At 41.6% G+C, this 18,114-nt stretch overlaps 1 protein-coding gene across 13 annotated transcripts in view; it reads right to left on the bottom strand.

Annotated features, from left to right (window-relative positions):
* LOC133457043 (membrane-associated guanylate kinase, WW and PDZ domain-containing protein 1-like) overlaps positions 1-18,114 on the bottom strand; it is a 133,863-nt gene that overhangs the window by 28,124 nt on the left and 87,625 nt on the right. For 5 of the 13 annotated variants that reach the window (XM_061735878.1, XM_061735882.1, XM_061735888.1 and 2 more), the window contains 10 exons: positions 13,541-13,660; positions 9,597-9,785; positions 8,306-8,570; positions 7,694-7,776; positions 7,127-7,165; positions 4,523-4,580; positions 4,204-4,316; positions 1,541-1,663; positions 897-1,082; positions 62-673 (listed from right to left, as the gene is read on the bottom strand). In XM_061735878.1, coding sequence (XP_061591862.1) covers positions 62-673; positions 897-1,082; positions 1,541-1,663; positions 4,204-4,316; positions 4,523-4,580; positions 7,127-7,165; positions 7,694-7,776; positions 8,306-8,570; positions 9,597-9,785; positions 13,541-13,660 — 1,788 coding nt within the window. The remainder of the gene's footprint in view (positions 1-61; positions 674-896; positions 1,083-1,540; positions 1,664-4,203; positions 4,317-4,522; positions 4,581-7,126; positions 7,166-7,693; positions 7,777-8,305; positions 8,571-9,596; positions 9,786-13,540; positions 13,661-18,114) is intronic. The other 8 variants (XM_061735881.1, XM_061735891.1, XM_061735884.1 and 5 more) reach the window with 6 other exon arrangements.

Here is an 18,114-nt window from a genome sequence, read left to right as displayed (position 1 = left end):
ATTTCCTGCAAGCCGCGAATGAAAAGTACTTTACATCAGTAATATTTACAGTTACACGTACCTCGTTGCACCAGCATAGTGACCTCGCTGCCTCTGGGACATTTACTCAGCAGATCCACCACCTGGTTGTGGCTCATATTCTGGACATTTCTCTTGTTGACCTCCATCAGAATGTCCCCCTCTTTTAGGCCACGGCATCGTGGATAGTCCACTATCTGCTTAACCCTCTGCCCTCCTCCTGTCAGGCTGTCGGCGATGGTGAAGCCGAAGCCTTTGTCCCCCTTTTCCATGTGGATGGTGATCAGCTCAGGCTGGGTGGCTATGGAGGAGGCCAGGTTGACCACATCACTGGAGTAGCCGTGTGAGCTGTTAGATGCTACCTCAGCTGAGGGGCTGTGGGACCTCGGCTCACGCATGCCATTAATGGGGCCGCCCTGGTTAGCAGGTGAGTCAAACGCCTCTTGGCCATTAACGATGATTGGCTCCTTGTCCAATATTGCCACTGAGGTCACCAAACTGGTGTTGGGGTCATCTGGGTCAAAGGGCAGCGGGTAACCCCGACACAAGGCCAAGTCCACCATGGAGCCGATAGGGATGGACTGAAAGATCTTCACCACCTGAGCATGGGTGTATCCCAGCACAATGGTGTCATTCACACTGACTATCACATCTCCTGCACAAAGGGAGATGACAACCTTTAGTGATGCTACATTTGCACATTACTACATTAACCCCCCAACAAAAAAAAAGTTCAACATAGACAGTTCAGGGTGTCTCTCATTAATCTACATCAGGTGATAGTAAAATGTCAGGGATAAGACATGGATGCTGTACTTGAACAGTATTGTTATCGAATGCAAGCAGTGCCCTCTGTGGACAGACGATAAGTACTGCACCTGTCTCCATCTTGCCATCCACAGCCGCAGGGCCATCCAGCACCAGACTCTTGATCTGCAGAAACTCATCGGGTTCATCCCCTCCAACCACAGTGAAGCCGAACCCCCGCCGACTTTTCTTCAGCTTCGTGTTGATGAAAGTTCCTTTAAGCTCGGCTGGGTTTCTCGTGAAAAAAGGTTTCCCTCCTGAGGAAGCCAGAAGGAACAGCTCTTTGTATCCATACCCACTTTCTACATGTCTGAGCAATTTCTGGGGGTAATTTTTGCTTCCAAGATCTAACTTTGTGAACTGGATGAATGTGAAGCAAAAAAGAAAGTGAAGCCATAACAAAAGCCTGCTACTTAAAAAATCTCAGTCCCATTGCAACTCCCATTATCATGCCTGTCATAACACGTATGTTCCCAGGTTATTGTTTCCTCATTATTGTGCAGCTCAGGCAGTCTTGCAACATTTTTCTCCACAGACACTTGCTTAAAATGTTAACATATAGAATCCAAAATCAATGGCGGCGTAAAAGTTTAAGCAAATTCTAACAATTTTTATTTTGAACACATGATGACTTTCTGCCCCAGAGTAAAGAAAACATAATAAAAAAATGGTAGTTATAATGTAATATGAGCTAAAGTATAAACATAAAGATTACGTTTAACTCCTGAAGGCCCGGGAGGTAGAGCTGGAGGGCCTTGTGGGTCCCTGTAGGTCTCCAGGTGGTTTGGAGCGTAGTTGGCCAGTGGGGCTGCAGCTGACGAGTGCTCCTCTATCCACTCTGTATGGACATAATCACTTGCACATTTATTTTCATGTTCTCAACAGAAATCTGTATTTACATGCCACATATATGCACACGTACAGCATAACACATAACAGCAACACACAAACAAGAACAGTGTGTAGAAAACACTATAATTACTGTCCATCACATTCATTTCCACTCCTCACCTCTTTCTTACATATTAGATATTTTTAGTTTCGTGAAAATATGTTTTTTTGTGAGTAGCTACATCTAAAATACATGAAATCAGCAAATACATTTTTCAAATAGCTGTACAATGAAATCAGTGTCTCATAGTCTTGGTTCTGATCATGTGTTTGTCTGAGTTTGTTACCTTGTTTGGGTTTCTGCTGTGGTTTACTTGTGCAATTTTGATGTTTGGACTGTCTTGTACTTAGCTTGATTTTTAACACTTTTCTTGGTGTGTGACTCTCCTGAGTCACACACCAGTATGTATGTCTCCTGAGTGCTTGTCAGTGTAAATATGCTGTGTTGTTTCTCATTGTGGGTTTGTTTCTGTCTGTCCTGTGGAAGTTGGTAAAAACCTCTCGTTGTTGCCAACTTCTGACTTGCACTCTAACACAGCATTTGACGCGAGTCTGTTTCAGAAACTAAAGTAACTTATACTCTGAGTCTGTTACCACAATAGCTTTGTGAACGTGGCCTCATGGAGAGTAGATTTTTCTTCCACACAGTTCCTCTTTGTCTCCTCCCCTTTATAAAGCTGAAACAAGTTTAATTTCATCAGGCAATCCATCTTATAACACATTTTGAAGATGTCTATGAACAATGACATTGCCCTTTTATTGATGAATCGGCTGCACTGGCTGGTATGGAGCTGCATTTGGCAAAGGAAAGGATATAAATGCTACATCACAAATATAGCCCATCATGGCCAGATCTTTACTTCACACTAAATACTTTGTGTTGCTTTACATTTTTTGCTAATGGTAGTTTTTTTTTAATTGTATTGTATGTTATTATGAAGCTGGCTGAACATATTAGAAAGGGACCAGTATGCAGAGCTGTGAGAAAAGCTGCCCTGAATTATTATCGTTCTTTCATTGTTCTTTCATTCATATTCTCTCTCTCTCTCTCTCTCTGTTTGTTTTCTTCTTTATTCTAACCTAGTTGCAATTTCTTTGCCACAAATACATAGGAACAAGGAACAAAAATCGAAAGCCTGTTTTTAATGATTTACAAAAACACCCCTTTAATTACATTCTGCTCCCACCTCTGTGACTACAGGAACTTGTGATTGGGTATACTGGTCACAGCCATGCCTTCATCAAAGCTCCCAGAATTAGTTTTCCTTTGCCAGAGCAAAATGCAATCTGGCAAAGTGACAACCACAATTGATTACAATTGTTACATTTGAGTTATCTGTCTCAAAAACATTTTTGAAGTGTTTTTTTTATTTTTTTTTATTTACCTGCAGGAATGCACCTTCGTGATTAGTAAATCTTAGGTACCTACATTCTTCCAATTATCGCTCAGGTGATTTTATTAGAGTCATTGAATGTTTAAATTATGCATTTTCATTCCCTGCTGCAGCTGTGGTGCTTCTCTGCAGAAAGATGTGGTGAATTTCATTTTATGATTTAAATAACCTCAATAATTTAAGGGAGAAACTCTTGCTAAGGTGAATCCCAGCATCTGAACTCTATTGTATACACTAATCTAGGAGTCAAACTAAGCAAAATTAACTAACAACTCAAAACCTGTAAACTCTAAACTCTGATTTAAAATTGGAAAGTCTGGTTTCTCACGTCGCGGTTTGTTGAACCTCTTTTCTGAAATACAGCCCCTGTGTAGCTTACATCACACTGCTGATCTGATCACTGCTGCTCATATCTGCTGTTGTAGCACCTGAATTTCCCCTCGGGATCAATAAAGGACTATCTTATCTTATCGCAGTCTTTGATTTTGGTTATCCTGCATTTTTTGTTATCGTGAAAGGAGTTTTTTTTTTGTTTCTGCTGCCTCTGTGATCTCCTGTTTTTTGGATACTTCCCTTTAAATACTGACACAGCAAAATATTGTGAGTTATAATTTCAGGCTAATTTTTGCTCTCAATGTTTTTATTTGAGTTAAATGAAGTACTTTTTTCGTTAGTTCGATTTCAGTCCATTGTGAGGATGCTAAATCACACAAACATTTCCTCAGATTTCACCTTCAACTCTCAATTTACAGTTTGGCAACCTCAGGGATAAACTACACATCTTTCTTTTACACAATATGCAAATTAAAAAGGTACAGAATGATATGTAAAGCATTTATGGTTATAAGTCACACAAATAATATTTTAACGGCAAAGACGACACCAGGGATTTGGCCAGCTTCACTTTAAGTTCCAAAACTTCTGCTCTTACTTCAATATGTCTGTGAAAGAAACTGAAGTCGAGTCACATGCATGAGGGAGAACGTCAAAGCTGGCCAAAATCCTGGAAAACACTGGACGAACAGGAAGGACATGACACTGACAGACATGAAGAAAAGAAAGAAATGGTGCCGTGCCAGGGCAGGAAACGAACCTCGAATGTACCGCTCACCTTCTGGAGGCTGCGGCTGTTGGTGCTGTTCCAGGATTTTTCTACGCCGCGCCTCCACCACTGGGTTTTCATACTGGGTCTTCCTGTTTATGTGACTGAGACACGGTCATAGGTGAAATGGAGATAACACATAATATTCATAAGGTGAAGAAATGACACCAAACTGTATGTATATTCCTTAAACGTGCTCTTATCTGCTCCAGGTTCACCGAAGCAGAGAATATATTTATAAGAGGGTTTTTGATGGAGGTGAACCATGTTTGTTTTAAAGCACGGATGTATGAAAAGGAGATTAACTTACTCTACGTAATACACCCCGTACACGGGATCGTCTATTCTCTCCCATCCTGGCGGCAGCTCTGAAATACAGAAGGCACACAGCATTAAACACGAGCACTCTTATCTTGGTCATTAGCATAGTCAAGTAAAGCTGTGTGGTTGTGTTGATGTAACCATTCATTTACTTATATTCGTTGGTTTTCTTAACAGTTTGCATTCCCAGAGTTTCATGGTGTGTCAGCAGCAATCGCTTCACCTTTTATATTGGTGAACTAAATAATCTTTTTACTACTGAAAAAGATAATACTTTTATTTTGATTTAAAAAAAAAACAGCCTTTAAGTAAATCATTTGGAGACCAAAAAGTCTCATTCGGGTAAAGACCATTAAACATTAACCTGGATCCTTTTAACTGTTGCTCACAACCAATTATTTTGCTCATTATAACCTTAAAAACAATCCCTCTGTACAAACCCGGACGCTCAAAGCTCAGTGGGAACAAACGGACACTATTAAACTGATATGATCCCATTAAGATGTTGAATTTTCATCCCTATCCTCGCAGTCTTCAATTTCCAAGACATTACCTTCTCTTGTTTCCGTTTCATTTGTTCTATGAGCAGTAAAAATGATAGTGAGACCGGATTTCACACTCAATAAGCCCAAACTGTTACCATAGCTCACATTCATAGTCTTATGAGGCTAAGCTTTTATAAGATTGATTATGTTATTATAGGATGAATTTAATCTGAATTTGAATCTGTGTTTCATTCATTCATTCCATTTTCAAAATAATAGCCAGATCTTCACAAGAAGTTAGATGGGTGGATGATATGACTGCTGATAGATGTTTCCACGCCGAGTGGCATCCACACTTCACACTGATTCTCTCACCAGCAGTCCACATCTGAGCTTGGTCAGAATCAGATTGCTTTTATCATCATTGTGTCAAGATAACAAAACTGCAGAGCACTGTCATCAGATGCATTTATTAACTCAATTAATATTTCACTTAAACATTAATCTAGTAAAATGTCAGTAGAAAAGGGATGTACTGTAATAATAACTTCTTGAATGAAAAACACAAATAATTGAAATATGTGAATAGATCATTTACAATGTGTCTTCGTAATCAGGTTAACTTTGTGTAATTTAGAGCAATGATTGCTTTAACAAAGAAGGGACTTTTCATTCTGCTGTTCTTGTTTTGTCTGAGGTAGGAGATGTCTTTAAAGATTTTTACTTTTGTGTTCTTCCCTCATTGGAAGACGTTGCAGTCCATGATTTTGTTCTGTGCTGTGTTTGTCACTCTCTGTACTGCTGTTTATCAGCTGTGGAGCACCCAGCGTAGCACACACCAACACAGTGCATCAGGATGCTCTCACTGGTGGGGTGCTAAAAGAGCACCGGCAGACTATTTTTATTCTGAAGAGCCTCAGGAAGTGCAGGCGTTACTTGGCTGTTTACACAGCAGCAGCAGTGTTGGCGGTCCAGGTGAGTCTATCAAAGATGAGAGTCCCCAGAAATTCCAACGTGTGAAGTATCTCCATCTGGTTTCCATTGATGGACGGGGGGACGGGGTCCCCCGGGTCAGCACTACTCTCCTTTGTTTTTGTTAGCGTTGACCGTCAGGTTGCTGTCTCTGCACCACATGACCGGTCCATGGACCTCTGCTCAGTAGGCCGACTAATCACCCCCTGTGAAGCATCCAACCACGTAGTGTTGCCAGTCAACTTTATAATGCTGTTGTTGGAGGAGTGGGTGGAGATGCAGTCGTGAGTAAACAATGAGAATACCAGAGTTCTCAGCGCACAGCCCTGTGGGGAGCCAGAGGACAGGAGGGGGCCGAGTTCAACTGTTGGGGACTTTTTGGTGAGAGAATCCTTTTTCTCCTTGTTTAAATATAAGCACAAAATGGAAATAAGGACAATTACCGGTATTTGTCATCTGTTTATTACAGTTACAATTAAAAAACGTTTTATTTTGTATTTTGATTTATTGTTTTAATTTGGAAAGTGGAATAAATGAATTGATTTAAACAGGAGGAATTTTCCCGTCTGTGAAGGTACTAACGGTACAACACTGCTTTTATTTATATAAGTGCCACGGAGGAGTTTAATACAATTTTTATCATTTGGATAATAAATGCAATGATCCTGTAGTGTAAAAAAAAAAGTCGACTTCTGCTCAGAGCTGTTAAGAGTTAAAGCAGATAACTGCATATAACATGTTTATATCATACATGTGAGGGAACAGTTAGGGCTGTAAGGCTCCTTTTAGGTCAACCTGCAGAGGTTCACATTTTGAAAGCAGAGCAAGAAACAGCAAAACCAATATTCAATGACAATTGTTTGATGGTGTTATTATGTAACATCTCTAAAGTTAGAGAAATCTTGGGGGAAAAAGTGCGAAAAAAGTGCAAGCATTTTAACATGGTTGGATTTATCAAAATATTAAAATCACAAAGACATTTGCTTTATAAATCAATTACGACCACAGTATGTAGTATGCAAAATAAAGACTACACTTAATGGAGTCAAAAACTCCTTTAATATCTTGCACAAATTATTTCACATCAATCATCTTTATGTAGCCTACTGATAGATAACAAAATCCAAAACCCCTACCTAAATCACTTTCCAGGTCTTCTGTGTGTATCCCTTCTTCTCCAATTTCAAAGCAGGATGAAACGGAGAAAAAATAGAATAATAGAAAGGGGATGGATTAAACAAGAGAGGGATGGAGGAATCAGGAACAAATAAATGAAATGACAGTTCAGAGAGAAAACAAACAGAGGAAGAAGAGACAGCCCTTAAAAACAGGTGAACACTGGACATGCCAACATGTAAAAGCAAACACTTATCTAGAAGTCCACAGAAGTGCAATGTGCTGATTTTACCACTTGATGGGGCAGTTTTGCAAGTTGTGTTCTGAATGACCAAAAAGGATTTATTTATCAGGAAATATGCCATTTGCCATGACAGTGGTGTTTGCAACAAGACAAATGTATTCCATATTCAAAATCAATGCATGCTTCAATACAACTAAATCAAAGCGAAAGAAACACACCAAGAAATCAACTACAGCATCACTTAATACACAGGAAGCGCCCCATGTCAGAGAACCTCTACTGTTTCCAGACCACGTTCTGTGAATCTACACTTTTGTCTTGTAAATCATGCACAGAAGCTTACCATCATCATCACACTCTTCCAAAGGCCTGGTTGCTTTGTCTCTACACCGGGGATCCAGCCATGATGTGGTCTTTGTGTTGTGGCTGGGAGGAAACAAACAAGACAACAGAATAATTCAGCACACGCTGTCAAACTGACGAATCAAAACATAACCAGGGTGCATAGATGCATAAACAAGAAGTTGAAAAATAAAATGTGTCAGCAACTTTGCAGAGGACAGAAGGTGCCTGCTGTTCACACAAATGAAAGAACAGAAAAGTGCATGGAAGATAAAAAAAAAAGCTTTTCCTGGTAAGTCAGAACAATTTGTGATTCAGTGATAGCAGAAATGAACACACAGGTTCTGGAAATAAACAGCTACGTCCTAATACAGGACAGAAATGTGGAGATAGTCAGGTGATCAAGGTGATCTCCTTTTGAGAGCAGGACATGCAGGGATTAGCAGGAAAGCAGTGACACCCAGGGGGCCGGCCTGGTCAGCTGGGAAGGCCTCAAAATCAAATCATCGTTGAAGGCAAGCCACTGGGCTTGTCTAAACGCAGTTCAGAGAAAATACATCATCTACAGCAGGAGATAAGCTTAGGTTTTGCCATGCACGTTGTGGATACATACTCTATGAAGTAGAGTTCTCCATTCTCAGTGTAGGCCATCTCCCAGTTTTCAGGCAGTGGTCCCAGTGGGTCCTCAGGAGAGACCTGTGGTTCAGCAAGTAAATGCTGCCCGCTTTCTGCAGGGGGGGCCGCATTGTTCAGACCACAGGACAGAGCATTATCACGCGCAGGGTACGGCCGGAGGATGCCGCCACGGCTCTCGTCCTGGTCGTTAGGGTTACCTGTGCACAACAAAGGAGAGGGGAAGAGACTACGCACTAAGGATCCTGGGTAACACAACATGAACAAAACGGCACAACGACAACAAAAAGAACAAAACCACTGTTTATATCTCACACATGCAAGAGGGGAACAAATGGAGCATAAAGACATGTTGGACACTTTAAAGACAGCATGCACCTTCAGCCACACAGAGCTCCCAGCATTCCCTCTCCCTCCAGCCCACGTTTAATGTAATGAAAAGGAAAAATGCTAATTCCTTCAGCAATAGTTCTTTTCCCAAGTCAATTTGACCCCTACCCGTTTTACCTCTTTACCCAAAAGCCTCTTTCTCCTTGAGCTAGCCCAACCCCCATTCTCATTCACTTCCCCACTTCTGGCCAGATATTCTCCACGGCTTTTGTGGGCTTTTCAGGGTTGATCAAATGCAAATTCAAGTTACTGGGAGCCTGGCAGGGGGATACAGAGAGGGCATAGATTCACAGCATCAAGGGAAAGAAAAAGCCCACCGTCTCTCAGGCTCAAAGCAGGCTGGAATTTTGAGAAGCCAGGATGCATAGAAAGCTTTGGCTCTCTATTACATTATAAAAACTGTTTACAGCTTTACAGGGACATGTGCTAGAAAATACAAAAGAGTGTATAAACACTATGCACCCCATGAAGGAAGTTCAATAAAAATGTATAAGCGAAAATAAGACAAGTTAGACAAGGATGTGAGTGCTGCTGGTTAGAGAAACTTTCGGCCTGTTATTGGCTTCCTACACTGCACCCCTCCTCACAGGCAGATGGCAGTGTTGGCAGGCTCGCAGAAGACCCCCCCCCAAAAAAAGGCATTACAAAGACATGATGTAACTGCCAGACACCCATCACAGTACACCAGAGACAGACAGATACGATCTCTCCCCTGTACTCCTACCCTTGCACTCATGCATGCATTTATTCACAGGACACTCCAATAAAAGTATCCTGAGCTGAACAGACGCAGCACAGATGGACAAAACTACACGTGCAGAGGTCAAGAAAGCTGCAGAATCGGAAACGTCAACGAAAAAAAAAAAGAGAGAGATGCTCACCTGTAAAACTGTTGTTCATTTCCGGGGCCTGGTCGTCATCGTCGTCGTCAGCAGGCACTACACGGGCGTTTTGCATGTCATTGTAGGACTTTGTGCGCTTTGGGGTGGACTGATAGGAGCCTGCATCACTGAGAGTCACTGTCCCAATGATGGGCTGCCTAGGCGGCTTGGGGGTCCCATAATAGTTACCTAGACAACCAGAAGGACATTGGCATGCTTGAGATAGACTCAGTAGGTAGGAGACGGAGAAAAAAGAAAGCCAGGGATAAAAACAGGCCATGCAGGGGGACAGAGAAATAGCAGGCTGAGGATCTACTCCTAATCCTGAAAGTTGGATAGCAGTGTGACAACAACATCATAGAACTGAGCAGCTGGGGGGAAATCAAGATGATTTATGTTTTGTATTGCAGGATGTAAAGCTGCATTATCAGACCTGATCTGAACGCATACTGAGCAAAACGATACATCAGCTCACAATGAACTTGTTCTGATAGCTTTTTTGGCAACTTGTTTATTTGTCAGAGGTGCATTAGTCATAAGTTTTGGTTTTTTGACTTTTTTTTTGTTAATCATACATCCACATCTTGTTTTGCACAAAAGCCTTGAGGGTTCATGCATCCTACTTTATAGCATGGGGGAATCAATAGTTTGACATTTCATTATTATACTCATTTGCCTTTTAGACAACACTGTAATCGTTAGATTGAAAGTGTTTTTGATTCATATTTAGTCCTCTTAGTATCAAACTGAAACCAACAATCAGCTGATGCAATTAAGGGAAACGCAAAACTAGTGTGGTGTTGATTGAAGATTTTACGTTGTTAATTTGAGACAAAAGTAGCTGTGGATGAACTGATAAAGATATACTGATTCATTTTCTTTGTAACCTTTGGAAAAAACAACTCTGTTTCCTGGTTTTAGGCTATGCTGAGCTAAAGCTAATCATCTACAATGATGTAAGAATTACAAAGAGACTGATTATGGATCCTCATATCGGTAATTTCTCTCTACAACAGAAACCTGCATGTAAATATGGAGAATCCACAGACAGGGGTCAAGTTTTTATGGTCCGTAATTTTTTAAACACGTTTGGTCTATGGTCACATCGCAGGAGGCCAAAACTTGAAGCGTTGGTCTCTGATTCTTATACACACACGTCAGCTGGCTCATGAGGAAACTAGGATGGTTCTGATGTTGAGGTTATCTCTACTAGACAGCACAACTGAATTTTGCTCATTTCAAGGGCAGTGCATGGTGTGATCTATGATCAGAGGAAGAGGCAGCCTAACAGGTTGCTAAAGCAAAAGTCAAATAACAACAATGTGTGGACATCCTCATGTTCACGCATTTAATTATGTTTGGCAAGTCCTCTTGAACAGTCAAGAGTGTTTACTTGAGTAGATGTCAGTGTGCTATTTGAGGATATTTGAGCAAGATGACACTCATTCTTCCTGTTTCTACTGTAGTTGGCCTTCAGATGATACAAGTTTGACTTTCCTTTATCTTAGCCATGGGCTGGGTAGTCCCAGTTTCACACCTTTTTTCTACTATAAATCCTACACCCTTTTGAGGGATTGGTCCAAATGGTCTCCCTTTTTGTTCATTTGGCTGACCACATATTCTGTTAAGGTCTGTTTTTGATAGAAGAACTTAAACGACGAAGCCAAGAACAGAGAAGCATCGGCTCTGCTGGAGTCCTGGAGGATTCTCCTGATGTTAGACTCCTCCGTGTTCTTGTTGGCCTTGCAGGGGCAAAACAAGAGTCTTTGGCTGCATGGATTTGAATTTTATTTGCTTCATTGAAGCAAAATTCTTCCAATGAAGCAAATTCATTGCTTCAGTGTGCTTCATGCACCTGTGAAGGTGTGAATGAAGCTTTACGGTAAAGCCTACAAGAGATATTTCTGCCTTTTTGAAGCTCAACATGTTTCTGTTTGTGTTGGTTTTACCAAGAAAATGTACTTAGTTCCATTATAACACCTTTACTTTTCTCAAATTATGTGTTTAATTACTACATTTTTGTGGCAGGGTGGAGGGGCTGCAGCCACTCAGGCTGACGGGACACAGGTGTGGCCCGTCAACCTCTCCACCCTGCCAGCCTTATAAGGGAGAGACTGAAGCTGCAGCTGGTGATGTTGGAGAGGCTGCTGAAGCTGGTGCACGTGTGTGAGTGAATAAAAGGTTTCTGCACTAAACTCTGTGTCCTCTCTATCCTGTCGGTCGGGCCCCCGTAGCACTCGCCGTGCTACACTGGCGCCCAACGCCAATCTCGCGCCGGGGTCCGTCCGGCCGAGCCTACTCCCCCCCCGCCCCCTCGGAGCAGGAGAGGAAGCTCGGAACCCCCCGGGTCTTCCTGGTCGGGGGGTCGTCCCCGGCATTGGCCTGACCGCCGAGGAAGCCGCTCTCGGGGCCGGGCTCATCGTGGCCTCGTGCGTCTAGGACCACCCCCTCCTCCGTGACGCGGCCCCGCGCCTCCGTCTCCCCCTCCGCGGACTCTGTCCCAGGAGCCGTCGCCTGGCGGCCTGCATCGACTGCCTCACGGCCGGTCGGCTGCAGCGCCGCCAGCACTGCCGCGGCGAACCTCAGGCCGGGTGCAGGGGTGGGTCGCTCCGCGGGTCCCGCCGCCATAGGGAGCCGTCGCTTGGCGGCCCGCAGCTTCTGCCTCCCGGCCTCTCAGCTGCGGCGCCGCCAGCTCCTCCCGCGCTGCTGCAGCGACCCTCCGGCGTGGCGCAGGGGTGGGTCTCTCCGCGGCCACGAGTGCCTCTAGCCTCGCCAGCTGCTGCTCGCCCTGGTCACGGAGCGTGGCTGTCAGGTCCGCCATGGCGAGGGTGAGCACCTCCAGGGCCCGCTCCGTGCCTCTCATCCCATCGGGCCCCACGTTGGGCGCCAGTGTAGCACGGCGAGTGCTACGGGGGCCCGACCGACAGGATAGAGAGGACACGGAGTTTAGTGCAGAACCCTTTTATTCACTCACGCACCAGCTTCAGCAGCCTCTCCAACATCACCAGCTGCAGCTTCAGTCTCTCCCTTATAAGGCTGGCAGGGTGGAGAGGTTGACGGGCCACACCTGTGTCCCGTCAGCCTGAGTGGCTGCAGCCCCTCCACCCTGCCACAATTTTGTTGCTGGCCAACAAGTCGGGTTTTACCAGAGATCGTTTTATTATAAGTTCTTAAGTTATATCTGATACTGTCACTCTCCAGAAATTGAAGAATTGTCTTCCTCAAAATGTCGAACTGATTGTTTAAGAGTAAACTGAGCTATATTTTATTATCTCCCACCTCACTGACTTAAATCAAATGAGACAACTTGAATAAGAGAAATGCTTCATGAAGTTATTTATATTTAGCAAAACTGAATTCAATAACTTTTTCCCCCTCTTCAATAAAATCCAGGCCATGCTGAAACGAGATCTGTTCTGTCTGCTCTTCCTCCTGTCGTCTGGATGGTCACAGACTCCCGTGGACAGGTATTTGACATTGTCTGCGTGAAAAGGAGAAATGTGCCAACATGCAGCGGAGCCAGTGCCAAGCAGATTAATGTCGTAACATTCTCTCCCAGCCCCCTGTACACACTCTCACACACTCTCACACACGCTGCTGCTCGCTCCACATGAACACATACAGTTCTTACTTAGCCCAGCACAGCCCAGAGAAAAGAAAAAACAAACTTACACAGACACGTTTACACGCACACACTCAGGGTTTTGTCAGTATGAGTTTTAGCCTTGCACAACGGTGCCCTAATCAGAGTGAGAGGGACAGATGTGGAAAGACCTGCTGTCTCCTGGATGCATCCCCCACCATCATCACAGTTTAATCAGAATCAACTGAGTACATGGTCCTTCAGTCTGGCTGCATGTAGGACAAAATACAACCTGATGGCTGCTGCGATCAGTGTACCTGTGGAGAATGCCAGTTACAGTCATTATGGCCATCACCCTCACCTTCATATGTGCCTATTTCCAACAGCGTACCACTCTCCTCGAGCTGCAGAAAGTCGTCCACAGACAGGAAGTTGTAATCCACCCCTGGAAGCTCTCCGTCTCGAGGGGCGCGGGTCGTACCTATTGAACAGAAAAAAACAACATTTAGGTACAGTCATGTAGGTGTAGGGATGGCAATTGATGAGATTTTATCAATACCAGTTCCATTATCGAGTCTGCTTATTGCTAAGATTCATTATTGATTCGTCTTATAAATTCCAGATCGACTTTAGACAGGGAACTAAATACAGCTACACATGTTTTTAGTTTTATTGTCTTGAAAAGAACACTTCCAACAGGTCAGTAATGGTTACGACAGTATATCCATTTCAGCTACAACTACAACGCAGCTAAATACAACTTTGAATCTGGAACTGCACCTATGCATGTCTAACATGTCTTAACTTTTATCTCATGTCCCATTTTGGAGCTGCTATGTACATTTTCAGCACCTGCTGACACTGATAACAATGCTGGTAAATTAGGTGTATGGTTACAATTCTTCATGAAACTTGGAACTGATTCTTCATGAAATGGGTTTTTATTCTCACCGCTAGTTGTGTGTTTATAATTTAAGAAGAAAAGAAAAACTATCACTCATGAAAAACAGTCTTAATGTGCTCCTCTCACAACTTCAACATTAGGATCTGTCTTTCCTCTTAAATTAAGGCCAGTATCCCAAGACTCCCTCAGCTTTTTGAAATGATGACGAGCCACCAGAAGGACTCTGAAATTAAGAGAGCGCCATTGTAATTCAGCACAGTCACTGAAAGCACAGTGTCTGTTGAATGCTCGCAAATGTTAAGTCACAAAATTAAATCTTGCATCTGGAGCTATGACTAGGCCTGCAAATTCATCCCTACAAGGTCACCTTTAGAAAACTACTACTCTTCATATTGCTATCAATCCATTAATTTTTCCATGGTGAATCTAGAAATGTATATTCCCTGACACAATATTACTATAGACATAATGCTTAAGCCTTTATTGGTAGTTAAAGCTGTATTGTTTCTTTTATAACTGCACTGCTCTGCTGCTACAATTGTTCAATTTTGTGCTGTTTGGTTGTGCTGTAGAACAATTAAGCCCATTAGGTGTGAGGCTGTATAAACTGTATATACTTATTTAGTGCAGCGAAACCAGGAACCAGAGAAAAGTTAAAAAGTATATTTGACATAATTCTGATTACTCTGCACATTAGAAGACTGATAAGAATCTCAGTCAGCTTTTGGGTTTATTCCAAAGCAGCACCGTCATCAATATTTTCCTTGCTGGTCCAACTGCCCTTAGCCTGATCTTCTTTTGGGGTTAATGATTAGTGGTCTGTGGTGTTCTGTTTTGTTGTGAGAACACTTTGTAGCGGGAAGCTGACACCAGACAATGGAAGGAGAGGCTATTGTGTCTGACTGTACAAAAAGGAGATGGATGAGTCGCCATGCCTAATGGTTGGCAGCAGTTTCAGCTCATCTGTGACCACCACTTTGCATTCAAGTTTATTTGCACACATAATGTCATTAGGAAAAGACAGTACTCCCTCTTTAAATATAATGCTTTTTAGGGGGAAAAACATAATATAAATCATCTGGTAGTAGTGGGTTTCAGTATTCGCCGCCATGTCATTAACAACAATGAAGAAAAAAAGTACATATATGCAACTCTAAGTAAATCCCTAGTGTTCCATGGGACTGTAAGAGGGTCACACAACCAAGTGCTGCAAATTAGCACATATTGATGAAGGTATCATAAGCAGGTTTAGAGACCTCTAAAAGCTTCGGCTGGGGTTTAAACCAATGGTCTTAGAGAAGCAGGTGTTGATGCACATCAAAGGGTGTGGAAGGGGTCATAAAACCACTTCCAAACAATTCGCCATTCTTTAGTGGGAAAGGTTATTAGAAGTAGAGAGCAAAGAAAAACAGTTGCCAATCTCGCAAGAGTACAACATCTAGCAAATACACTCAAACACTCAGCTCAGCTCAGACCCTACAGGCCTCATGTTAAATAATAAAGTCCATGACAGCACAATTAGAAGAAGTCTAAAAAAGTTTGGTCTGTTTGGAAAAATTGCTGGGAGAAAGCCTCTTCTGTCTAAAAAATAACATGGAAGCCCAGCTAAGGTCTACAAAATTGTGTCTGAAGAGACGACAAGACCTCTGAAACGATGTCTTATGCACAGATGAGAGTTTGACCTTAATGCCTGGTCTCACATTTGTAAATACAAACAAAACAATCAAACAAATACAGCATTCTTATATATATATATATATATATATATATATATATATATATATATATATATATATATATATATATATATATATATATATATATATATATATATATATATATATATATATATATATAAAAAAGAAATGGCATGCTGAAAAAGTTGTATGTTGTTGGGAGGGGTTTATTCCGGGATGATAAATGTACACTACTATAGGGTCCAAGCGGTTTTTGAATGACTTAATGAGTGTGAAAATGATGCAAGTCATATGCAGTTGCATTTACAGTCAACTCATTTGAAGAGCATCAAAACAACAACAACAACAACAAAATGAACACTTTATATGGTAACTAAAGAATTTCCAAGTGTGCCTATATTGCATGATATTAACACTTTTGTTAATCCATCCTATTTTTAGTAAAAATATAACATGGGTTATGTTTTTATGTCTGAAACATCCACACATGAGTGAGTTCACCCACGTTACCTGCCAATGTGTGATATCATCAACTCAGATGTTGCCAGGCTACAAACACAATACCTATGGTGTCTGTAGGGATGTCAGCCAGTCCGCTCTGCTTCCTTCCTACTTCATGACTTTGATTTTATGTTGCAGCTTCACTTAGTTATTTATTTTTCCTCAGTAGTTTATACTGCAACAGTATAATTGCCCTTTGAGGTTCAATGAAGTATTGTTTTCAACTCACTTTTAATTCAGTCTTTGTGGATAATGGTTTTGCTTGAACTCAGTGGCTTGTGGAAAGCCAAACAAAGCCAAAGTTACAATGGAGTTGTTCTGGGTGGCTGAGTTTTGGAAAAGTAATCCAAATTCATAGGTGCATAGGTATCAGGATGACACTCTTATGGAAATCTATTCGGTAGCCTACTTTTTTCTTCTTTTTGTTGCTATTTTGTTCAAAATGACATGTTATCCTCCTGACAGTATTACAATAAAGTAGAGCAACACCAAAGTCACAAGGATGAATCTTTGGTGTGTTAGCCAGTAGCTGTTGTTACTTTTAGGCACCAGGTTAGTGCAGAAATGACTGTTGCATCTCAACATAATCACTATGGTAAATTCTAGAAAAAAATACACTGAACGCTTTCAAGTTTGAGTGTTTATCTGTGTAGTAAACAAGCTCAAGCACCATTCTTCAAGGTGCATCCAGCCCACAAGCACCCCATAATAAACAAGCTTTCACCAACCACTACCTGGCCGTACACCTGCAGTGCTAAAAACACAGCGCTTTGATCTACCAGCCATTATGAAAATTAGAGTCAAGATAAACTGATAGCTTTTAAGGGGAAAAATGCATAAGATGTAATGCTCTGTGACTGTAAGTGATGAAGCAAATGCTTTACATGGAGAGAACACCACAATAAATGATTCAAATGACAGTTTATAACGACAGCACACAAGCATGCCTATATGACAGAACATTGATATTTGTGTTACATAGTTATAATGGACTATTGTTACGTCATGTTTTTGTTTTTTTTTAATCCCACATTTGCTTTTACCAGTGCAAAATTAGTTCCAGTCTTTGCTTTTTTAAATCGTTTTAACAACTGCTTGCTGTTGCTTATTAGTAACCTGGTACATACTGTACTCCATTGGTCTCGGCCATCTCTTGCCATATTTCCTTGCTGCACAATCGACGGCATGTGAAATATACCCAGATGGTGGGCTATTTAAAATTTCTAGTATACCTTGCATACTACTTACTGAAAATGACTACTGAGCCCTTTTTTAACCCTTGCTTTGTTCTTGTTCGTGGTTTTTATTTTAGCCCTTTTTTGTGAAGCTTTCCATGCTAACTATTGACCTGGTTTTCACATCTGCTCCGACAATAAACGTAACTATTCACTATAATCAACTGGTCAGCAGCAATAACTCAACCCACAGAAGCTTTCAACACTTTTATGGTGGTTCACAAAGAACACACATGTTCACATCTGAAGTGACCGTTCTTGTTTTAATCCGTTCATTGAAATACAACACTAAAGTTCCTATATATACTGCAAATATACAACTAAGCTGTAATATGTGTATATATATATATATATATATATATATGTATATATATATATATATATATATATATATATATATATATATATAAATGGACCAAGTGTGAGAAAACAAATCATTTAATGTATCTAAGGAGAAAAAACTATGCAACTATACACATCTTATTTTCTAGAAAAAAGACTGATCAGCAAAAATCCTGTTTTGCCAAAAAGCAGTTTTGCACAAATCGCCAGTAGTAGCCAAAAAGGCCTGATACATCCAATAATATTCAAAGAACAG

The sequence above is a fragment of the Cololabis saira genome, chromosome 12, assembly GCF_033807715.1.
Source record: "Cololabis saira isolate AMF1-May2022 chromosome 12, fColSai1.1, whole genome shotgun sequence".
In the NCBI taxonomy this organism is placed as follows: Eukaryota; Metazoa; Chordata; class Actinopteri; order Beloniformes; family Belonidae; genus Cololabis; species Cololabis saira.
Note: the sequence above shows the minus strand (reverse complement) of the source record. Positions and strands in the feature narration are given on the sequence as shown.